At 41.6% G+C, this 25,860-nt stretch overlaps 1 protein-coding gene across 1 annotated transcript in view; it reads left to right on the top strand.

Moving 5' to 3' along the window:
- Nucleotides 1–25,860, top strand: part of LOC135225747 (viral IAP-associated factor homolog) — a 154,678-nt gene that overhangs the window by 95,832 nt on the left and 32,986 nt on the right. The window contains exons 4-5 of the mRNA XM_064265146.1: nucleotides 11,231–11,380; nucleotides 20,171–20,318. Of these exons, the coding sequence (XP_064121216.1) occupies nucleotides 11,231–11,380; nucleotides 20,171–20,318 (298 nt within the window). The remainder of the gene's footprint in view (nucleotides 1–11,230; nucleotides 11,381–20,170; nucleotides 20,319–25,860) is intronic.

Genomic DNA, 25,860 nt, shown 5'->3' with positions numbered 1-25,860 from the left:
CAGCAATGAAATAGCGGTTAGCGTTTTCAGTCATTTGTAAGCACAGGTTCAGAATCTTGAGAATCCTTCTCTCGATTCGTCTGTGAAGACGTAGGTTGCATTCAATATCTACCTTCGTCTTCAACGGTACTACATAGCGATAAGATCTTCAAGAGATGGCAGTATCTTGGCCAAGGCAAAGCAGTGCTGCCTATTTTCAGTGTTCAATCGGAGGAGGCCGTTTCTGGAGTAAGTGAAGGGAAATGACTATTCCTCCAACTCGACCTCTGTGAATTTCCTTATGTTCTATCTTTCCGTCTGAAGTATGGAGATAAGCTAGAAGTCCTAACTATTGTAGAATATGCAAATATGTTGTTGACGGCCTCTAGGCTCAGAGATTCGGTTCTGTCAAAACAACAAAGCTTCACGATCTTTGAGGTCTGTGGAGATCTTGAAATTCTCTGGATCAAAGGTTCCGGCATGGAACTTAGACGTAGTCTGAGTTTCTGATGCCAAAGCATTTCGAACCTATCCTTTCTGCGAACTTAATACACGTGACCAGAAAGGCTAATATTCTAACCGCTCTAGCCACGGCAAAGAGGGTTAGTGAGGTTTTAGCCATCATCAGAGGTTTTGGCTTTAAAGGACATAATGCGGTCTGTCCTCTAAGCCTTCCGTTCTTGATAAGAACGAAAACCTGTCTAACCCTTGACCCGAAGGCTTGGAGACCAAGGGTATGGCACAAATTATTGGGCAAGGGCATTAGAGTCCTGTGCCCTGTAGGGTCTCTCAAGTTTTATCTTGATAAAACTATAGAAAGTCAAGGTCAACGGACAATCTGCGGTGCTCCGTAAAAAGACCAGACTGGTTCATGTCCAAGAACACCCTGGCATTATAGCCAAGGAGTTCTTTTAAGAGGTCTCATTCATTATGTTGGCATAAAGATTTGAGATTTTTTCTTAATATGAATGCTCAAGAGGTGAGGGCGCGGCCTTGGAAGCATTTCAACAGAACATGACACTCAGTAACATCTGAGTGCCACGCTTTAGCGAAGCAACTCTGTGTTCGCTTCACACTCCCGACAATCTGCGGTGTTCCGTAAAAGAACCAGACTGGTTCATGTCCAAGAACACCCTGGCATTATAGCCAAGGAGTTCTTTTAAGAGATCTCATTCATTATGTTTGCATAAAGATTTGAGATTTTTTTTCTTAATATGAATGCTCAAGAGGTGAGGGCGCGGCCTCGGAAGCATTTCAACAGAGCATGACACTCAGTAAACACTCCTGAGTGCCACGCTTTAGCGAAGCAACTCTGTGTTCGCTTCACACTCCCGACGGGATGTGAAGACGACATTTGAGATCTGTAAGTCGCTAGGACCATACATTTCCGTAGATATATTATTGGGGGCAGGAAGCAACACGAATCCTATCCTATAGAAAAGGGATAGGTGTGCTTTTAACTTTGAAGGGTTGGTCGCTTGAGGCGCGTTCCTTTTCTTTAGCCTAGAAGTTATGGAACTAACTTTGATAGGTTAGGTCAGGTGGTGGTTTTAGCTTCGGTGCCCTCAGAAGTATGGTCATATGGTCTAGTCACATTGACAGATCATCTAGAGCGCACCAGCATTACAGGTCTCTACCTCGCTGGCAACTCTAGTAACGCAGAAGCAGACTTTGGTGACAGTAATCACGAAGTCGGCTATGCTAACAGGTGAGGAACCAAGATGTATATCATCTACTTAATTTAGTTTCCCAAAAAAATCCTATTCTAGTCTCTTCCACCCATCCGAAGGTGGGATTCAGCTATATATATCTGTCAGGTAAGTTTCATGAACAAAATATTATTGTTATAATACAATTAAGTTTGTTCATACTTACCTGGCAGATATATATAATTAAAGTGCCCACCCACCTCCCCTCAGGAGACAGTGGCACTGATAAAATATGAATAGAAAATGGGAATAGTTCCTGATATCCGCCTCCCACGGCGGGAATGGGTACTACCACCTGGCCGCCCACTGCGTGTGCCGCGAATTTTTAAATTCTGTCGGACTTCAGAAAATACAGCTATATATATATCTGCCAGGTAAGTATGAACAAACTTAATTGTATTATAACAATAACATATTTTTACTATTTTCACTCCGATAAAAGATAAATATGTAAAGCTCATAGTATTCCGATGAAATCAAGTGAAAACATTGAATGCAATCTGTTGATTTTTTTTGTACACAATAAACATGCCCTTAGCACTGTCTACTAACAACAACAGAAACTAAATTTCGTTCACAATGATACACGTTCAAGTGATATATTGACTTGAAAACACTTCGTATAACTTATCTAGAGATTCATTTACGCTGTATAACTTATCTAGAGATTCATTTACGCTAACCAGAAGCAAGAGAATCGTTCTGATTTGAGCATTGTTTGTATTTTATAATACAATGATAGTAATATGAAAATACATACAATATTATTGGATGCAGTGAAGTAAGGCATAACTTTGTGTCAGAACAATAAAAAAATGGAAAGAAAATAAATTGTTTCTATGGTTTGAACAAATTATTTGTTTTTACATTATTTTAAATGGGGAAAGTTGATTCAGGTTACAAATTTTTTGAGTCACAAACAGTGTCCTCGAACAAATTAAGTTCATGAACCAAGGTACCACTGTATTTTCCCTCCAATAACTTGGGCCTGGGGAACAAATACTTAAAGAATCGGCAAGTTACATTTACAGGCACTTCTTTTCCATTTTTTATACTATTAGTTTCTGTTGGTCCTTCAACAAACTCAGACAACTGCTAATTTACCCTAAAATGTACAAGAGCTTTTGAATCACACACATTGTTCCCTTTATTTCTACTCAAAATTGAATTTCTTATTAGTTCATAGGCTTAGAAATATTTTCAGATATATAATTTACACTTAGATTTCATACATTCAACTTCCCCGTCAGATATATACTTAGCTATCGACTCCGTCATCCCCGACAGAAATTCAAATTTCGCGGCACTCGCTACAGGTAGGTCAGATGATCTACTGCCCTGCTCTGGGTGGCAGGACAAGGAACCATTCCCGTTTTCTATCAGATTTTCTCTGTCGCCGGTGGTGTCAACATTGTTGTTACTACCTCCTGACTGGAATTCTTTTTTCAACGCTTTTGATCTTCTTTCGACCGATTTTTGGTGACGTACTTGGATCGTTGTTTGGCATTCGCTATTGTGGAACTGTTTTTGGATTTGGCTTTGGATTTTTCTTGAATATGTCTGACTCTAGTGTTGGTTTCAGAGTGTGTGTGAATGAGGGCTGTAAGGTGAGGATTCCGAAGGCTTCGGTAGACCCTCACACTGCATGCCGTAGATGTAGAGTTGTTGAGTGTTCTTTAGAGAACACATGTAATGAGTGTGAAAGATTGAGTGCTCAGGAATGGAAGACTCTAACTTCTTACTTGAAGAAGTTAGAGAAAGATAGAGAGAGGAAGGCGGCTTACAAAAGCCGTAGTAGATCTAGATCTCATGAACCCCTGTCAAGTTCTGTAGCTTCTTCTTCTCATAATTATTCTCCTTCTTTATCAGGCCGATCACAGGTTGCTAATCCCTCTGATTCGGCTTCTGAAATTGCAGAACTCAAAGCTTCCCTTCAAAAAATGCAGGAAAAAATGGCAGCATTGGAAGGTAAGCAAAGTGAAGGTGATTTTTCGAGTGATATAAGTGTCCCCAGTGTAGTGGAGGGGGCGTCTGGTCGTCTCTGCGACGCTCCCAGGCCTAAACCGCTTCCAAGCTCCCGGCCCAGAGGAGAAGGAAAGTCGAAAGCCGTACGGAGGTTGTGGAGAATCCCCAACGATCAGGCGTCCCTTCGGCAGAATCTGTTACATCTCAGACTGCCAGGGATCGCTACAGAAAAAGCGTCCTACGAGAGTGCTTTTCGTCATCAGGATCGCCTTCACCGAAAAGAGGATGGAAAGATACGAAGCTTTCCCGTCCGCTGAAGAGAAACTGGAAAGAGCCTGAATTGAACTCTAGCCCTGAGCGCTTTTCTGAAGAAGAAGCGCCTTCGGTAGTAAAGAAAGCTAGAAAGGAGTCAACTCCCTGGGCAGTAAGGGAGTCTCTGGCGCCTTCCAGATCTCCCTCTCCTGCTTTGGATGAAGAAGAGTCCTCTACCAGGAAGATTTTAATAAATATGCAGGAACAACTAGCATCATTGGTAGGAGTCCTTTCCAAGGAGCCTTCTCACAGAAAGGACAATAAGCTTCCTGTAAAAAGATCTAGACACCGATCACCTGTCAGGCGCAACGAGCCTTCCAGGGGAGTTGTCGCACAGGCGGCCATCTCTGGGGGGAGCGAAGCACCAGGCAGGTGAGATGTGGAAAAGGAAGAAACTCCTGCCAAGCGCCTGGCGCCAGCCAGAAGCCAGGCACCAAGTAGGCGCCAGAGAACACCTGATAGTGAGGATGACTTTGAAGTACTCACAGAAAGAGAGGAGTCTTCCAGGCGCAAAGAGCCTGATTATTCTCAAGATTGTTCGAGGCCCAGAACGCCAACCAAGCGCCAGGCGCCAGCTAGAGTAGAGGAAGTGCCTCTGCTAGGAGCGAAGCGCCTGCCAGGCGCGATGCACCTACCAGGCGCCAGGAGTATTCCGAGCGCGATGCGCCTGCCAGGAGTATTCCGAGCGAGATGCGCCTGCTAAGCGCCAGGAGTCAATCAGGCGCCAGGCACAAATTATCCAAGACTCTCCTAAGGATAGGCGTAGGGAGGAAATAGCCCTTAGTCCCTCGCCTGTTAGAAGTTGTTCTTCTACGGAAAGGAAGAAGTCAAAGGAGGAGACAGACGAAAGAAGGGAGCTTTCTCCTTCCGATCCTCTCAACTTAGACCTTTCGGAAGACGAGGTAACGAATAAAGAAGGACTTTCGAACTATAAAGTTCTTTCTTCTCTCCTTCTAGAAGAGTATGGAGATTCGTTGACTCCAGCTGCTCCTCCTTCTCCGCGCGCTCTTTTTTCGAGCACGAAATCACACAAGTCTTCGTCCTTCCTTAAAATGAAACCGGCCATATCCATGAAGAGGGCCCTACAGTCGCTAGATTCCTGGATCGAAGACAAAAAAGGAACTAGGAAGGACAGTCTTTTGTATGCCTCCTGCCAAACTAACTGGTAGAAGAGGCATATGGTATGAGACGGGAGAGAATATGGGATTGTCTCTGCCCACTTCGGCCGAATCGGACTTCTCGAGTCTCGTAGACTCCTCAAGGAGACACGCCTTGAACTCGGCCAGAGCAACATGGGGTCTTTCGGAGATGGACCATCTCCTCAAGGGACTTTTCCACATCTTGGAAGTATTTAATTTCCTGGATTGGTCCCTTGGGGTTTTGGCTAAAAAGTCCCAGGAAACGGAAGATCTAAACCCGAAGCTTTGCATAGTATCCTGACATGCATAGACAAAGCTGTTCAGGAAGGGTCAGCAGAGGTCTCCTCCCTCTTTGGTGCGGGAATGCTAAAAAAGAGGGCGGTTTATAGTGCTTACCTCACTAAGGCCATCTCTCCTTTGCAGAGGTCCACCTTGTTGTTCGCTCCTCTCTCAGAGCATTTATTCCCTTCTCAGTTGGTGAAGGACATTGCACATTCACTAACTGAGAAGGCGATTCAAGATCTCCTCAGGCAGTCTTCAAGGAAGAATAGGCCTGTGGCCAATGAGGAAAAGAAAGGGGCTCGTCCAACGCAGCAGCAGCCCTTTCGAGGAGGCCCTCCAGCTAGATCGATTTCCAGAAGAAAGACCACAGAAAGAAGAGGAAGATCTTCCTTCCGACCCTTTAAGAAGGGGAAATGAGGGAACGATCCTCCAAACACCTGTAGGGGCCAGGTTGCAAGATTTTGCGGAAGCCTGGGCAAACATAGGAACCGACACTTGGTCCATGTCGATCATCAAGAAGGGATATTATATCCCATTCAAGGACAGCCCTCCCCTGACATCAACACCGAGGGAACTGTCCGCCAGATACAAGGACCCTGTACTGATGGATACTCTTCGTCAAATGGTAGAACAGATGTGGGACAAAAGAGCAATCGAGCTGGTACTGGATCACAACTCCCCGGGGTTTTACAATCGCTTGTTTCTAGTGGCGAAAGCTTCGGGGGGGTGGAGACCAGTACTGGATGTAAGGGCGCTGAACAGATTTGTGGAAAAACAAAAGTTCAGCATGGAAACGTCTGCTTCAGTCCTTGCAGCCCTTCGCCAAGGAGATTGGATGGTGTCCCTAGATCTTCAAGACGCCTATTTCCACATCCCGATTCATCATTCGTCGAGGAAGTACCTTCGTTTCATGATGGAGGGAAGGATCTATCAGTTCAGGGCCCTGTGTTTCGGCCTGTCCACAGCTCCTCAAGTCTTCACAAACATGATGAAGAATGTAGCAAGACATCTACATTTGATGGGAATAAACGTCTCCCTATACCTGGACAACTGGCTCATCAGGGCCAGGTCTCAAAAACAGTGTTTGGAGGACCTTTCAACGACTTTAGAACTGACAAAGTCATTAGGATTGATCGTAAACCTTGAGAAATCTTAGGTGATCCCCAGCCAGAACATGGTTTATCTGGGGATTCGGATGGATTCTCGGGGTTTTCGAGTATTTCCATCTCAAGAGAGAATAACGAAAGGTTGCACCACAGTATCCAGCTTCTTAGGGAAGGAGCGCAGTTCAGCGAGGGAATGGTTGAGCCTTCTGGGGACCCTTTCCTCGCTGGAACAGTTCTTTCCTCTAGGAAGACTGCATCTCCGTCCTCTACAGTTCTTCCTGAGAAGGAGTTGGAATTGGAAGACAGGACAGCTCTCCGATACTTTTCCAATCCCAACAGAAGTGAAAAATCACTTAAGGTGGTGGTTACCCCCTCTAGAGGAGAACACAGGTGTGTCCCTGGAAGTGCGGAACCCGAACCTGATATTATTTTCAGACGCGTCGGAGACAGGTTGGGGTGCAACCTTAGGATCCAGGGAAGTGTCAGGCACCTGGTCGGAAGAGCAGGTGTCATGGCACATAAATTGCAAGGAGCTCTTAGCAATTCATCTGGCGTTAAAGAGCTTCGATCACATAGTCAGAGACGGGGTAGTGCAGATAAACTCCGACAATACCACCGCTCTGGCTTATGTGAGGAAACAAGGAGGAACTCACTCTCTCGCTCTATACGAACTGGCAAGAGATCTTCTGATTTGGGCGAATCAAAGGAATGTAACTCTGCTAACAAGGTCTGTCCAAGGGGAGAGGAACGTGAGGGCGGACAGGCTGAGCAGGAGGTTCCAGGTCCTTCCCACAGAATGGACCCTCCACTCAGAAGTGTGTCAGTCTTTTTGGTCTCTTTGGGGGAAGCCTCAAATAGACCTGTTCGCCACGTTCCTCTCCAAGAGGATAGACACATTTTGCGCTCTGGTAGACAATCCCAGAGCTTATGCAGTAGACGCCTTGCTCCTGAACTGGTCAGGACTGGATGTGTAACTTTTCCCCCATTCAAGATCCTGGGGGAAGTGGTCAGAAAGTTCGTGGCCTCGAAGGGGACAAGGATGACTCTGATAGCCCCATATTGGCCATCTCGAAATTGGTTCACAGAGGTAATGGAGTGGATGGTGGACTTCCCCAGATCTCTTCCAAACAGGACAGATCTGCTCAAACAACCCCACTTCGAGAGGTACCATCAAAACCTACCCGCTCTTGCTCTGACTGCCTTTCGACTATCGAAAGACTTGTCAGAGCGAGAGGGTTTTCTCGCAAGGCGGCAAGCGCAATTGCCAGAGCCCGCAGATCATCCACTATGCGAGTATACCAATCGAAGTGGGAGGTGTTCAGAAGTTAGTGTAGGTCGAAGAAGCTGTCCTCCTCCAATACCTCTGTGACCGAAATTGCAGATTTCCTTCTTTTCCTGAAGGAGAAATCGCTTCTTTCTGTACCAACTATTAAGGGATACAGGAGTATGCTCTCGGCTGTATTCAGGAACAGAGGATTAGATTTGGCCAATAATAAGGATTTACATGACCTCATTCGTTCCTTCGAAACATCCAAATCAAAAGAACCCAGAGTTCCGAGCTGGAATCTGGACGTGGTCCTAAAGTTTCTATCTTCTGAAAGGTTCGAACCACCTCACACGGTTTCCTTTCGAGATATTACAAGGAAGTGTCTGTTTCTGCTGTCTCTCGCTACGGCGAAAAGAGTCAGCGAGCTACACGCCCTTGAGTCACGAGTGGGCTTCAAGGGAGACTCTGCACTTTGTTCGTTCCAGACTCTCTTTCCTGCTAAAAATGAGAATCCCTCGAAACCCTGGCCCAGGAGCTTCGAGGTAAAAGGCCTGGCTAGTCTAGTAGGCAGAGAGGCAGAGAGGTCTCTTTGCCCGGTCAGAGCGCTTAAATTCTATCTGGACAGAAAGAAGCAGTTGGGGGGTTCGCAACACGGTCTATGGTGCTCGGTAAAGGACCCCAAAAGACCGATGTCGAAGAATGCCTTAGCCTTCTTTGTAAGAAGCGTTATTACCGAGGCGCATAAGAACTGCCCAGATGACACTTTTAAACTGTTAAGAATAAGAGCTCATGAGTAAGGGCAATTGCGACGTCTATTGCATTCCAAAGAAATATGTCTCTCAAGAATATTTTGGATGCAACTTATTGGAGGTGCAACTCGGTGTTTGCATCTCATTACTTGAAGGATGTGCGCATAACATATGAGAAATGTTTTTCTCTAGATCCGTTTGTGTCAGCGCAGACGGTTCTGGGTACTGGAGCAAGCGCCGATCCTTAAATTTTGTGTACGTAACCCTCTTGTCGGATACGTTCTTGGCTTCCTGCTGAAAGAAGTGTCAGATGTCGCACAGCCGGCCGTCGCTTCACTTCAGTAAGATAAACGAGTGGTATCTGACTTTTAGAGGGGTACAAAAAATTTTTTTTTTTGTACTTTAGTGTGCGTGTTTATCGAGTTTTTGGTTGTTTGCTAAGAGTTTGGGGATAGCTCTTGGCAATCTTAGAACTAACACGGGTGTTAGGATCGGGTGATCGGGATCGGTTGTGTGCTCCTTAAAGAAGGCGTGTTGTCATATAAGCGGATTAGAACCCATTGACAAATGCCAGTCAGGCTCTGCCAAGTAAGTGGATAAGACCCCATCGACAGACCCACAAGAACTCTTGGCCGCAGATCACTATCTCGCTAAGGCTCTTGAGGTGAAGCAGACTCCCAGGCAATAGCCACGAAGTCTTCCACCTAATCAGGTAGGAACCAAGGTCTATAAATACCTACAACATATGTTGTTTACCTGTCTATTCTGTAGTTAGCTGTCTCTTGCCCTCCACCAAAGGGTGTCAATCAGCTAAGTATATATCTGACAGGTAAGTTGATTGTATGAAAATGATATTGTTATGATACAATAAAGTTTCATACATACTTACCTGGCAGATATATACGATTGATGGCCCACCCAGCCTCCCCGCAGGAGACAGGTGGAAGAGAAAATCTGATAGAAAACGGGAATGGTTCCTAGTCCTGCCACCCAGAGCAGGGCGGTAGATCACCTGACCTACCTGTAGCGAGTGCCGCGAAATTTGAATGTCTGTCGGGGACGATGGAGTCGATAGCTAAGTATATATCTGCCAGGTAAGTATGTATGAAACTTTATTGTATCATAACAATATCATTTTTTGGGGGGGCCTCAGGGTACACTTTCTGTACTACAGTATTCCAATATACTATACAAATATAAGAAATTATTATTTTTAAAATATACAATCATGTAGTGTATAGATATACGTACTGTAACTTTTACATTCATCTTTAGTCACATTTCTTAAACCAACTATACTCAACCCTTTCTTGTCTACATTTTTCATGCTTTGTAAAAAATGAAAATCAGTTATCATAGACTGTTTTAGTATAAAATTTTACATATAAAAAATTAAGTTATGCACACATCATTTTTAATTAAAAAAAAAAACTTATGGTTTTAAATGAAAATACAGTAAATTTATGCAGATAGCAAATAAAATACTGTAGTAGTGTTAATTAAAGAAATATTTAAAAGTACATACATACTTTTGGATTTCATATAATAACATAACCTGATTCATTCATTTCAGTCAATTATGATATTCTGAAAACACCAACTAAAATACTATGTATATGAGAGAGAGAGGGAGAGACTATCAGTAATATGAATTTCTAATGGACGTGGGAAAGGATACGCTGAATGAAGCCCTTCGTTGTTTTATTTGTGGTTACTTCGTACAGTCTCATTCTGATTACTGGCAGTGGCCACTTGCTCCCTGAAAGAGAACCTCAGAAGTGTTTGGCTTTACAAATGAAACAATAAAAAATAAAACCTCTATGGTGTAGGAAAGTTAATAAATTCACATTTGCAAAGTGTAGGCTAGGTCTACCCTAGGCTAGTTCAGGCCTACACTTCGCAAATGTAAATTTATTAATTTTCCTAAACTAAAGAGATTTTATTTTTCATAATAATGAGAAACAGAAAACAAAATGTAATACCTACAAAATACTCCACATTTCTCAAGTCTTCCACCACTTGTGTCTGTTTTAGTTCGGTAGTTCTTGTTATTGCAGCTGATTGATCCTACTAGCGAAAGAATGAAGGGTATAATTTTTTTGTTGCTAAAAGAAATGATTTACTACTGGAATTATTATTTTTATGTTTGTACATAAATGTAAGAAGAGAGAGAGAGAGAGAGAGAGAGAGAGAGAGAGAGAGAGAGAGAGAGAGAGAGATAGAGAGAGAGCGAGAGAGAGAGAGAGAGAGAGAGAGAGAGAGAGAGAGAGAGAGAGATATTTTAAGTTGAAGTACATTAGGAAACAGGAATACAAAATAAATGGGTTTGCAAAAGTATTAGAAAGTGAGTATATTTTGATGCTCAAGAAGGACAACCGTGCATTCAAGATCAAATTGAAAACAGAAGAACAGGTTTGTATATTAAGGATGAAGTGCTCTGCAAGCTTAACGTGCTTTTCTTCAATGATTCAGCTGTTAGAGAGAGAATGAACAGAGAAACAATTACTCTAACTTTTCATTTAAGCTTATGTCTATCAGGGGACAGCTTTTTGCACAAAAATACATAGTAAATATCAATCATACAAAGAATTGTTAGTCATGAAAGTAATGTTATCTGTCTTGTGCATGTTACTTATCATATGAAAAAAAATTTCTAGAGAATCCATGCATTTGCAATGTTAGTATAACAAAGATATGTAACTTTTAACTATTACTTTTTCAGGTCTTAGAAATAAGCGCTCAAGATTATGTGGAAAAAGTTAACAATGCTGGACCTGGAATTTGGGTGTTCCTCCATTTGTACAAACAGGGTATTCCACAGTGTGCCTTAATCAATCAACATTTTACAAGATTAGCTGTCAAATTTCCACAGGTAAGTTTCCAAGAGCTGTTTTATACCGAAATATGAGATTTTATCAATTCTTTGTCCCCGTAGGTGGTACCAGTTAGTTTGCATTGCAAAGCAGAATTCAGACTGTACAGAAGGTTCTCTGCAGTGTTCCTTTGGCTGTATCTACATTACTCTTGCCCTTTTAAGTGTCTTAACATCCCCATTTTCTCTTCCCACTTAACAGTTTAACTTCTTGAACTACACCTTTGTCCTCTTTCAATTTGCAAGCCATTTAAAAGCAAAAGTGTAACTCAGTAATCTTCTTACGCTACTTCTTAACCCTTTAATGCCGATTGGACATATTAAGCATTGATATAAATTGTCTGTTGGGTGCCGATTGGACGTATGGTACGTCGATATAAAAAAGTTTTTTTTAAATTCGCGGAAAAATAGTTATAGGCCTACTAGGCAAAAACTTTTGAATCATGCGCCTTGGGGACTAAAGAGGAATGGGAATGGTGGGGGTTGTCAGAAGGCAATGCCAGTTCTGGGAGAGGGAGGGAAATCCAGAGATATTGGGTTAGATGGAACCGAGGTAGGGTTGGAAGAAATCCTATAAACAAAGAAGGGAAGGTAACAGTATGTGCAATATGCAGCTTGGAATGGCATTGGGCTAGGGATTGTCCTCAGAATTTTCATAATAGGAAGAAAACTGAAACAAGGCTAGGAGAAAATATGCTGAAAACGGAAACTGGGACAGAAGAAGAAGAGGTTTATGTAGAAGTTAATAAAATAGTGGAAGAGTCGTGGGAGGTGGTTGATGCAATTTTGGACACGGTGTAAATCAGTTTGCGGGGAATTGTGACTAGCACGTATTGTCTTGGATTTGAGTCAGAAAGAGTTGAGGAGAATGAGGGACACTAAGACAGAGTCTAATAAAGTGTTTAATTTTGGTGAGACATCTTATAAGTCCAAAGGAATAATAGAAATACCTGTGATACTAAAAAACAGAAAGTTTCTATTTGAAGACAGAAATTCTGCAGGGTGATATACCCTGGCTGATAGGTAAGCAAACCATGAGTAAAATGGGTAGGACCTTAAATTTGAAAGAAAATTGTCATAATAGAAGTATTAGGGGGAATGAAAGTGAGTTAAGAGAAGACGAACAGGGTCATTTGAGAGTACCTATAAGGAGGAGGAAGGTAGAAGAATTATTACTGGAGGGTTGGAAGGGAAAAAATCTGAGGGAAATTAAGAACACAATGAAGAAATTACATTTACAGTTTGGTCACGGAAGTGGAGATAAAATATGAAAGCTAACAGAGGAAGCACATGGAGTAATGGGTTAATCGAAAAAGAAAGAGAGGAAATAAGAAAGTTACTAACGGAACTGATTGAAAATTGTGAGGTTTGTGAAAGATACAAAAGAAACCCCGCCAAACCAGTAGTAGGCTTTTCTTGGAGTAAAACGTTTAATAAAGTTGTAGCGATGGATGTGGGAGAGATAGAAGAGAGAAAGTTCTTGGTAATAGTGGATATGGCAACGAGGTATTGTCAAGCCTGTTGGATAAAAGATAAGAAACCAGAAACTATAATAAAGACACTTTTTGAGTGCTGGTTTGCTATATTTGGAGCACCCTCCAAAATATATTCAGACAATGGGGGGAGAATTTCAAAATGAAAAAGTGAGGAGGAGGGTGGCAGAAAGATGGAATATTAAAGTATTATCCACAGCATCAGAATCTCCGTGGAGCAACGGATTATGTGAAAAGACTGTAGGCATGATCAAGGGAAGTGTAAGAAAGATGATGGAGGAGGAGGAAGTAGATTGGTCCATAGCATTGAAATGGGTAGTGAGTGCTAGGAACTGCTTAATGAATAATGGAGGTTTCTCTCCCAACCAATTAGTATTTGGAAAAAACCCTTCACTGCCTAACCTAATGGGAGAAGAAAGTTAAAGTCCTGCAAGCAGAGAAAAAGGGATGGAAGAGGGTATGGTAAGGGATGCACTGAATGCAATGCACAAGGACAGAGAAGCGTTTATAAAAAATGAGTCATGTAATAAAATAAGAATAGTTTTAAACAAAAACATCAGAGAACATAAATTTGAAGAAGCAGTGGTAGTAGATGAGGTATTCTATAAGAGGGAAATTGAAAATGAATGGAGAGGACCTGCTCAGGTAGTTGGAGTATCGGGGAAAACAATAATAGTCAAACATGGGGATTCTTTAAGAGAAGTAGCTAGGATATATGTGACTAGGATTCAACAACGATCACCAGATACAGAAGACATATCTGCTAGAATAGATAAATCCCATGGTGTGAAAGGTAGATCAGATGGTCCAAATCTAGGGAATGTAGATTGGCAAGAAGGAGAGGAGATACTAGTAGGTGGGAGAAGGAATGCAGACACAGAAGAGACTGTAGAAAGAGAGGTGGTAGAGGAAACAGTGGAAGATACTGGGGAAAGTGGGTCAATAGAAGGCGAGTTAATGGAAGAGATACCAAAATTAAAAAAGGGAAATAGAGTAAGAGCTATAAACAATGATACAGGACAAGTAGAAGAATGGACTATATTAGGTCTTGCAGGAAAAAGATCAAGCCAAGCATGGGCTGATTCGTACAATGTACAAGACTCACAGTCAGGTGACAAAGGGTGGGTTAACTTCAGGGATTATAGTCAGGTAGAAAAAAATTGAAGATGAAGAGGAGGTGTTGCTGGGATTTAAAAATAGAAGCATAATGGAAGCTAAAGAAAATGAACTTCAAAGTTGGAGAGATAACCAGGTATATGAGGAGGTAAATGATGTTGGACAAAAAGCTATATCTACAAGATGGATAGTTACTGAAAAGATAAAAGGGGAGGAAAGGATATGTAAAGCAAGATTGGTAGCTAGAGGGTTTGAAGAAGAGATGATAGAGTGGCAAAAGGACGCTCCCACATGCAATGCTGAAATTTTGAAATTCTGTCTAACCATAATAAAGGTGAAAAATTGGAATCGTTATACATTGGATGTCAAAACAGCATATTTACAAGGTGACGAGATACAAAGAGAAGTGTATTTAAAGCCACCTAGAGAAGATGGTGGGAGGGGATTATGGAAGTTGAAGAAAACTGTCTATGGGCTCAAGGACACAGCAAAAGTATGGTATTGTAAAGTGGTGAAAGTAGTGAAGGAGCTTCAAGGTGAGAGAAGTAGACTAGAACATAATATATTCTTTTGGATAAAGGACAATAAATTGAATGGCATATTGTGTACACCCATAGATGATTTTTGCTACGGAGGAACTGAAGGATTCTTAAAGGAAACAATTGGGAAATTGAAAGGAAAATTGCAAGTAGGAGAACAAAAGAGTAAAAGGTTCAAGTATATAGGAGTAGTAATAGAGCAGAAGGAGAATAGATTTTCCCTTAATCAGTGGCAGTATATAAATTCTGTAAGAGAACCAGAGGCTAGAAGATATACAGGTAATAAAGTGCTAGAACAAAAGGAGTTAACTGATTATAGATCAGTGGTAGGACAGCTGAATTGGGTATCACTACATACGATGCCAGAAATATCATATGATGTTGGCGAATTAAGTAAAGCATTTAAAGAAGGAACAACTCAGGATATGAAGAAGCTTATTAAAATTGTGAGAAAAACTAAGAGCATGATGGGTGAAGTTACAATAAGTGAGATTGAAGAAGAAAGGATTTATTGGGAAGCTTATGCAGATGCTTCATTTGGAAACATAGAAGATGGCCATACTCAACTGGGTTATATTATTTCTTGACAGATGGGAAGAGGAGAAGTCCCATATGGTGGAAGTCTAGGAAATCCAGGAGTGGCAAAATCCACCATTGAGGCCGAAGCCCTGAGTGTTGGGGAAGCTATAGAAGGATTGATATAATTCAAGCATTTATGGGAAGAGGTAGTAGGAGGGAGAAATTAAGAAGCTTTGGTTAACACTGATAGTAAAACACTAATGACCATCAAATCGAGCACTGGTGTAAGTAGCAAGAGATTATTAAATAGATATTGCAGCATTAAGGGAAACCATAGAATCTGGGGAAATAAAGGAAGTGAAATGGATAAAAGGAAAGGAGCAAGTGGCTGATGCATTAACTAAAGCAGGAGTTTCAGGGGAATGTATTAGAAATTATGTAGAGGGTAAAGAGTTGGAGGATGAAGGAAAGTAAGAGGGGACTAGGTTCGGAAACAGTCGGAGAGAGAAAGAGATAAGTGTGATTATATATTGTATAATTGTTATTGGTATTTTATGCTTTGTTGAAATATGGTGGGTGTCCTATATATGGACAGAAGGTGTCTGTTGATGTATTTGTGTTGTGTTGTGATGTCATAGACAAGATGGCGGTGGGATGTAAACATAACACGGGGCAGTAGGAGACACAGGAGTAACCGTGAGGAGTGCGCTCCCTACAGTCCGGCCACGAGAGCCTATGAGCCTGGTTCAATCCTAGGACCGAGCAGATCATACGCTCAAGTGGTTGGAGGAGACCCCTCTCCAGAGTTGCAGCCTCCTCGGGAGCTATCGTTCCTGAGGAAGACTCAGCGTTCGGGAGACTCTGCCAGTCTGGAGGTAGGGCCATCTCCTACTTCGCCCACCAGATGGCCAACCTGGTTTTTACTCGCATAACCAGAGCGGCCGGTTGAGAGGTGACGTTTAGCCTACGCAACGGACCGTTGCTGGGTTCCTCCTCTCTCCTCCACAGAGAGATGGTGGACACTGCGGTGGAAAAGCGGAGAGCTGAGGACAGTGACTGCCTAGTACACCAGGCAGTTATGAAGACTTCTGGGCAGTCTTATTCAACTGCAGCTAAGCCTCGGAGTTTAACTAGTGCTTCCTCCGCTCCCATGACGTCAGCACCATCGAGGGTAGCGCAAGGAAAGACCCAGCCTTCCTCTTTCGCTTCGAGAAGCAAGCATCAGCCCTCCTCTCAAGGGAAAGGGGCTAAGCAGAAGGAGAAGAGAGGGAAACGCTAGGGACGGCGTTCCCCCTCAACTGCTGCCGGAAGTTGAGGGGTGCCTGGCGAGCCATTGGGCAACTTGGCAGCGCTACGGAGCCGAGACTTGGGTAGTGGATGTTCTTTGGATGGGATACCTACTACCCTTCGAATCAAGGTCACCCCTCACCTCACACCCGGTCCTCCTTCAAACGTTGGTCCCCGGTTCTGCCAGGGACGTAGCACTGACACAAAAAGTAAAGACCATGCTGAGCAAAGGAGCTGTGGAGATCGTGCGAGATCAGTCACCGGGTTTCTAGAGCCGACTTTTCCTGGTGGAGAAGGCTACAGGGGGCTGGAGACCAGTGATAGATCTCCCTCCCTTGAACCGTTTCATTTGCCAGACTTGGTTCACGATGGAAACGGCACGCTCAGTGCTCGACTCCATTAGGGAGAACGATTTCCTGCTTTCGGTGGACATGAAGGATACATATTTTCAAATACCCATCCACTCAACCAGTCCTCCAGGAAGTACCTACGCTTTATCCTCGACAGGACGGTGTACCAATTCAGGGCACTTTGTTTTGGTCTCTCAACCGCCCCACAGGTGTTCACACGAGTGTTCTCTCTGGTGTTGGCTTCAGGCCATTCTGTCAGGATACATCTAATGAGGTATCTCGACGATTGGCTGGTCCTGGCGAGCGCCCACTCGCAGTTGCTACAGGACAGAGAAGCTGCAATCTGGGGATCATGGTAAATGTCGAGAAGTCAGATCTCCAACCCAAGCAGAGGATAAAGTACCTGGGCATGCTGATCGATACAGTAGCAGCACGAGTCTTCCTAGCAGACTCGCGGATCAGCAGGTTCAGGGAGGCAGCCAGACGGTTCCTGTCACGACAGGAACAGTCAGCTCTGCAGTGGCAAGTCATGATCGGTCACCTGTTGTCACTAGAGAAGTTAGTCCTTCACGGGCGTCTTCACCTGCGGTCTCTTCAATGGAGGCTAAAGGAGTGCTGGTCACAGGCACGGGATCCACAATCTTTCCTGGTTCCTCCCACGGAGGAAGTAAGGGAGAACCTGGCCTGGTGGCTAGACGACAGGAACCTCTTAATAGGAGTGCCCCTGCCCACTCCCCCTCCGGAGATGCTTCTGTTCTCAGACGCATCGACTGAGGGTTGGGGCGGACACCTGGAAGAGTTGCTGGTTGCAGGAGTGTGGAACCATCATGACAGGCACCTTCACATCAACTTCCTGAAACTTGAGGCTGCATTTCTCATGCTCCAAGAGTTCCAGGAACGACTTATGGGACACTCGGTGGTATTGATGAGCGACAACACCACGGTAGTGGCATACGTCAACAAACAGGGGGCCTAGTGTCCCTCCTGTTGCACCAGTTGACGATGCAGGTGCACATGTGGGCCATAGCTCACTTGGTAGAGCTGTCACCCAGATACATTCCAGGCAAGAGGAATGTAACAGCAGACAAGCTCAGTCGCCAGAATCAGGTGATTGGGACCAAATGGTCTCTTCAACCAGACGTGGCGGAAAGGCTCTCGGACTTGTGTGGGCGTCCAGTAGTGGATCTGTTCACCACCCGGCACAACAGAAAACTTCAGGTTTTCTTCTCAGTTGTGCCGGACCCATGGGCAGCTGCAGAGGACGCGTTCCAACACCCGTGGGACAACCTCGTAGTCTACGCCTTTCCCCAATTCTGCCTGATTTGCAAGGTGATCAGCGGGGTGCTGGTCACCAGCAATATTCGGATGATTCTGGTGGCACCCAAATGGCCTCAAGTCATTTGGTATCTGGACCTGCTGGCGAATAGCAGAGGCACCACGAGAGATTCCTCTTGGCACAACCTGCTTTGTCAACCGCATGTAGCACAGTATATCCAGGCAGTACATTCCCTGTCTTCATGGCTGGCAGTTATCCACCATTTCTTTCGAGCGAGAAGCTTTTCTTGCCGAGCGGCAACAGCAGAGATGGCTGGATACCTCGGACAGTCCTCTGCAGCAATATACCAGGGAGAGTGGTCCGTCTCCTGTGGCAGTCACAGGACACAGAGCCGACCTGGCCCTAGTCCTTAAGTTGCAAGGAGTTGATATTTCCTCCTCCATGGAAATCTCTCTCCTCATGAGGAGCTTCGAGAGGTCTTGCCCACCCAGGGAACTCTGGCACCCGGGGTGGGATGTGACTCTTGTCTTGAGGAGTTTGACTCGTAGACCCTACAAGCCTCTCTGGGAGTCGTCAGACAGGGATCTAACCCTCAAGACCGTCTTTTTGCTGGCCCTGGCATCGGTGAAGAGAGTAGGAGAACTTCACAGTATTTCCTTCGATGTTAAACACTCGAGGGGATGGGGATCAGTTACGCTCGATTGTGTCCCGGATTTCGTAGCTAAGATTCAGAACCCTTCAGTCCTTGACACCAGGTTCGAGTCCTTCACAATCCCCTCTCTAGAGGACTTCACCGGTAATGATACGGAAAAGATGCTGCTTTGTCCTGTGAGGGTGCTACTGCGCTGTCTTAAGGAAACTTGACACCTCAGGCCTGAGTATCAACGCCTCTTCATTAGCACCAGTGTGACCAAGAAAGAAGTGTCCAAGAACACTTTCTTTCTGGCTTCGTGAGGTAATCCGGAAAGCGTACGACAACAGGAGTGCCGACACCAGTACCTTTCGTCCGAGAGCCCACGAAGTCAGAGGCATTGGTCCAACCCTTGCATTCCGCAAGAATTTGTCCATTGCACAGGTGCTGAAGGCAGGGGTGTGGCCCAACCAGACCACCCTCACTCCTTCTACCTTTGGGATATTGCCCATAGGTCCTTGGACACTATCCTTGGGACCCGTGGTGGCTGCTCAACAAGTTGTGTAGTTTACAAGCTCCTTTACAGGAGAAGGTAGCATCTCGTCCTTGTGGTATCACATGAATGGAGAGTGAATGAGTGTGTGACTGGCTCCTCTTCCTCCTCTTTTCTTCCCTCTCCCTATGGTCAGAGAAATTTTATTCAGAAGGTCTTAAGATTTTCTGTGCATTAGATAATAATTAAATTCTAACAAGGTGGTTCCTGGAAAAAAGGCTGAAAAAATTGGAAATGTGGGGCATAAAAGTTGAAATGTCACTTCCAATTAGTATGTTATGCAACAACATGGAAAATAACTACTTTACAATGTGTACTATTACAAAAAGTTCCTTACACAATTTTTTTATTGATAATCATATGAATGATGCCCACTACTTGCATTATTAATATTAGTAAAACCCAGTGATATACTGGGCATTTGGTTTTGGGTTATTAACTGTTGTATAGATTTTAGGGCAACAAAGGCCATTCAGCACTGAAACAGAAATTGAAAATGAAAAAGGTTTGGAAGGTGTAACAGGATGAAAACATTGCAGTTGTACTATGTATCAATTGTTAGAGGAGGGTGGACAGTAAGATCGAAGAGAGAAAAAGGAATGAAAGCAGTCGCAGCTAGGGGCTGAAGGGACGCTGCAAAGAACCTTAAGTAACTTAATGCCTGCTTGATGGTTGTATTGAGCTGCCAGGTAGTGATTATTTGAGTAAAGAGTTCTGTTCATGTTTTGATACACTTCATTGTACATTTGTGAAAATCTACAATAATGACTTCATTTCAGTAAGCGAGTAAAAACAAGTTTAAGACAGTAACGTATGTATGAGTTATTTTATTTAACCCAAAAAATTATGCTGCGAATCATATGTTAATGCATACTGTATCAGTGAACTTGGTTATACTGTATTGAAAGTTTTAACATTAGAATTATGTATAAAGTACTTATGAAAGTAGTTTAAGTTCTTTAAATTTATGTGCATTTTACTTAGTATCTGTTGTTATGCATATTAAAATTTGTATATACTCTGTAGGCAAAGTTCCTGAAATCAATATCAACAACTTGTATCCCCAACTTTCCTGATCGCAACTTGCCAGCCATATTTGTATACTTTGAGGGTCAGATGAAGCGTCAATTCATTGGTCCTGCTGAGTTAGGTGGAGAGAAGCTTAAGCTGGAAGGTAAGTTGCATCATTTATCATATACTACTGTATTGTTGATTACACTATGCCTCCAGTTATTTTATAGATAGAAGTTTTCAACTTATGTAGGTAGCAGCAATCCATGTATGTTCCGCATCCATAAAATGGAGTATGGGTATGTATTGGTTATTCCTCCAAACTTAGAACTATTGTGATTAACACAAATTAAAGAGTTAAGCGTTTGAAAACATGTCATTATTATCCATTCCCTTATCATAAATTAATAATGAGGATGGCAGCATATTTTTCATTATTTTGGATTTAATTAATGAGGAGCATTGTAATACTTTAAAACAAAATTTTTGTGTCTTCACCACCAGATCTCTTCAAGAGTAATTTACATTAGGCATAATATAAATTATATGAAATCAGTGGTTTTTCATCTTACATATTCCATAATTGTGCCAGTGACAGTATCAAAAACATGGATATGCATCTATATAGCCATGTGTAAAAAAAATGTATTACATATTTCTTGGTCCTTGGCCTATCCACCAAAAAATTTCATTGAACTTGATTTAGGGAATCTTGTGAAAACCAATTCTGGCATATAAACACAAGTGAATGCATAACATTATTCCAATACACACAAGGTTTACACTGTCATTTTTTGAGGCTTAGAAAATGTTGTCTTTTTTTTTTTTTACAGGATACTGCTATTGAATTAATTATGTCACAACTTGTATAGTGAAGCATATTTGGCAGTAGATATTTTAGGAAACTAAAATTAAGATCCTTGACCTCTTGCTGTCACTGGGAGGCTTGGAGGATGGCAGTGCTTTGATGACATCGGATATCAAGAGCCCGGAAGCCTTGCAAACATGTGTTTGACTAAACAAATAGTTTTTTTTACAGTTTTTAATCAAGACAGACTTTCAGATAAATACCTTAAAGTGTTTTTGGATTGTGGAAAATTTTTCTCTTGAAACTTATTTTGGGGGGGTGAAAAGCCTCTTTACTTGTAAATATGGAGTACATACCGATCAAACCTAACCCATAGTTTTGAGTCTGATATTGATGCACTGAGGCTAAGTTGGGCTTTCAGATGGGTCTCCAAGGTCAGTTATCTTTTAGAGGCAGCAATATTGTTCCTACCCTTGTAGGGCTCCCTTGGATGGAGGAGGGGGAACCAATCCTGAATGAATTCTAAATACTCATAACATGAACATTAATCCCAACCTTAGGCCTCTGGTACACCCTTGATATTCCCTCTGGATTCTCCCAACCAAAAAAAAAAAAATAAATCAAAATAACATTAAAACCTATTGTGTAAAGCATAAGAGCAGAGGTGATGAAGCTGCTAAGGCTAAGATGTGCCAGGCCATCACAGTTTAAAATAAAGTTAAAAGGGAGATTAGAGCAAGTGTTAGTTATTAAAATGTACTTAAAATCAATAAAAAAATACATGTGAAAACATTTTCATCTGACATCTTGCCAATTTACAAGAAAGATGTCAATTTACAAAGAAAAAATCTCTAAACACTGTATGAGAGGTATCGTGTGCGTGTTCACAATAGCAGGAAGTGGCAAGACCAGCTGAATGAAAACAACATAAACAAAAGAGAAAGGACTCTTACTTACTCATTGGTTGTTCAAATGTACCTACCTAAAAGCAACAGAAATAAATTATTCTTTTAAAAGTATTTTCTGAATTATTGCTAATTTACAAAGTACATATATGCCTATATATGTAGTATAAATGAGAGAAAGGGGTGCCTACGTATTCCTGATACATGTACATCAAAATGAAATTGTGCTGAGAAAGCCCTAGCCCATTCTAATCCACTTCCCAACAAACATAATTGTCATAATTAATAAAACAAACATTCAGTTGAAAGAAGATTAGATTGTCTAAATAAAAGGTTTGACAAAATAAAGAAATCACGACATTACAAGAATCAATGTTGCTCAGAAGAATGAACTGAATATATATTAAATTGCCAAGAGACTATATTCAAAAATGGAAATTACTTTTTACCTCCAAGATAGAAGCAACATATTAGGAGAAAATTTAGTAGACATAAGCAACAACAAGAAACTAAAACATTTTTTGTACAATGAAAACTAGAGCAGAATCAAACCCACAAAATTTGCAAACTATGAAAGTTATACAGTAATCCCTGTTATCCAGAACTCCACATTATCCAACAACCCTGGACCAGGGATCAAGGCCCCAAAGATATATATGATTAAAATTAAATTTTTCAAAATTTGAGAACCCACCCTCCAATGGGTGTTAATGCTGCACAGCCTCAAGATGTTGGCAACACTGCCTATACTCAGACTGACTGAAAAAAGAAAGGAGGGTGGTAGACTGTGGGTAAAAGACAGGTATTACCTGCCTACTGAATTGTCATTTACTAGAGAGAGAAAAATGTGGGGTTGCATTTTACAAAGTTTATTTATGTAGTATATTTTATTACAAAATATGGGAAATTTTATTTCAAAATATGGGAAAACATAGTATATATTGCCTTTTGCATGCATTTTTCAGCTTAAAGTGTGATGTTGGTTATTTATAAGTATACTGGGTGTTTAGTTTTATGGTATTGACAAGTTTAGGTGAGGAAGGGTATGAGGTTGCCCTTGAAAATCCCTAGATTTTTTTTTTTACTCGCCATTATCAGGATTTTGCTTGAGTATAATTGATTGAATATAATATTTAGGCCAAAGGCCAAGCACTGGGACCTATGAGATCATTCAGTGCTTAAACAGAAATTGATAGTATAAGGTTACAAAGGTGTAACAGGAGGAAAACCTCGCAGTTGCACTATGAATCAAGTGTTAGGAGAGGGTGGAAAGTCAGATGGAAGAAGAGAATATGAAAGGAGATACAGGAAAAGGAATGAAAGGGGTTGCAGCTAGGGGCCGAAGGCACACTGGAAAGAACCTTAAGTAATGTCTACAGTGCACCACATGGGGTGCACTGATGGCACTAACCCCCTACAGGGATCCGGATTTTGCCATTATCCAATGGTCCCTCTGCTTTGTTAATTTGGATATTTGAAGGATTACTGTGTATTACAATATTATGGAACAATTAGATTATACACTTTAAGAACAAGAATTTTCAAAATAGTAAATCTTAAGGAGGACCCTTATGACTTTTTTCCTCAAGATGCAAATGTGATGTCAGTGAAGGGGAAAGCAGCACCCCCTGTGTGGTATGTTTCTACCTATAAGGAAGGGGCAACAGACTACATAAAGGTCACTGAACTTTTAGAAATAAAGATTGGTTCCATCCCAAAAAGTAATGTTTAAAGGTATTGGTAAAACATCTTTATCAAAGCAGGAAATGGAACTCAGGCAAAGCTGTAATCTTGATAGTGTCCCCTCTTAGATCATTTAACATGACTCACAGAGTAATTTAGAAATAAATGTGCATCAAATGTGTATGAAGTAAAAAAAATTAACAAGTAAGAATTGGTTGTATTCTCCTCCAGTTTAAGAGCAGTTAACACTTCAAATTATATCTCATTTAGAGATCATGAGCATATGAGGATAAAACGATACAGACCTACCCCAATTCAGTGCTGTTGTTGTCTTGAATATGGACGTGAAATTTTTATGTTCAGGTAGAAAAGATGTTCTATCTTCTCTTGGATTCACAAAGAAAAGGATTGTGAGCATTCTGACCATTTTTTCATCTACAATGGTAATCATTCTCCAAAATCCAACACTTTCCAATAAAGAAAGATAGAAAAGTAGAGCACATCAGTACAGAAAATGCCAGAAGACAGATGGTGGAGGCCAATAAAAATCCAATTATACCAACTATTCTTATGTAGTATGTATCAAATATGAAAACTGATTTAAGGACTAAGGAGGTCCCAAACCCACTGCAAAGTATTACAAAAATAACCAGAATTATGAAGCTACTGCTCTAGTAAAATCGTCTTTCACCTCATGATTATTCTGATAAAGTAAGAAAATAAAAGGAAGATTTACAAAGCTATCTATATCTGCTTCTAGGAACAGAGACTCCCTGACACAAAAACAAGCTTGAAGGAGAATGAAGTTTCCTTCTGAAGAAATCAGAAGGAAAGAAACAACAGACAGGAGATTCATACACTAGCAAGGAATTAAGAATGCCACCTCAATACAAACAAGGAGAGTAGGACTACAGAGAAGCATTTTTCCTATAATCTTCAAGTAATTCATCCTCGAGTGCAATTCAGACTCAAAAACCTCATTCCATTAGTCAGTGAAGATGGTTTTTGTAAACCTGAGTGAAATGAAAGTGCATGCCCAACTTCTCCCAAAGAAAACAAAAGCCTAAAAATTAGAAACACTATGTCCTTGAAGACGAGCTTTCTCCATTTAAGAAAAAGAGCACATATGAATTTACTAGATCATCAGGAACTTTAGGGGAATCCGGATGGGAATAATTATATCAGGTGGACTTAGAAGTCCGAAATTCCATAGCTCTTTCTACTTTGAATCATTTTGATTTTATTGCTTTTGATATATAAACCTACTGTTTTTAAACTCCATCCTATGGTCATTTTCCCAGCAATGCCTAGCTATAGCACTCCCCTGTGAGTTCAGCTCTACTGCCCTTCTGTGTTCTTGGATTCTAGTCCTTATTCCCGTACCTGATTCCCCCACATATTTGTTTCCACAATTGCTGCAATTGATTATGTATACCCCCCTTCATTATATTACTGTCTTCTCCTTCCAATTTATTTTTACATACTTTGTTTTTTACGGTACGTATTATCAAAGGTATACACAAATTTATATTTACTTTCTTTCATTTTTGAAGTGATTGTTTCATTTTAGGCATAAAAGGGAGGGCAACTATTTTCTTGTTTTCTTTATTCCATGTACTCTCTACATTTGCTCTGTAAAATATCTTCCTAGCTTTGTTGAGTGCCCTTGTTCTGAACCATTCTGGGTATGCTAATGAACCAAAGCATTTATCGATGTAATTTATTTCTTGATCTATCTTACAAGGGTCACACGTTCTCATTGTCCTAAGAAATAAACCTGTTAGAACACGTATCTTTATATCATGACTGTGAAAAGAAAAGAAATGAATATATAAGTCTGTGTGTTTGGGCTTTCTATATGTACATATAGAAAGCCCAAACACACAAATTCATATATTCATTTCTTCTTTTTTCATGGTCATGATATAAAAATAGGTGTTCTAACAGGTTTATTTCTTAGGGCAATGAGAATGTGTGACCCTTGTAAGATAGAACAAGAAATAAATTACATCGATAAAAGCTTTGGTTCATTAGCATACCCAGAATGGTTCAGAACAAGGGCACTCAACAAAGCTAGGAAGATATTTTACAGAGCAAATGTAGAGAGTACATGGAATAAAGAAAACAAGAAAATAGTTGCCCTCCCTTTTATGCCTAAAATGAAACAAATCACTTCAAAAATAAAAGAAAGTAAATATAAATATGTGTATACCTTTGATAATACTGTAAAAAACAAAGTATGTAAAAATACATTGGAAGGAGAAGACAGTAATATAGATGATGTAGGGGGTATACATAATCAATTGCAG

This window comes from Macrobrachium nipponense, chromosome 13 (genome assembly GCF_015104395.2).
Source record: "Macrobrachium nipponense isolate FS-2020 chromosome 13, ASM1510439v2, whole genome shotgun sequence".
Lineage (NCBI taxonomy): Eukaryota > Metazoa > Arthropoda > Malacostraca > Decapoda > Palaemonidae > Macrobrachium > Macrobrachium nipponense.
The sequence above is the reverse complement of the archived record's forward strand: the minus strand, read 5'-3'. Positions and strand labels throughout refer to the sequence as shown.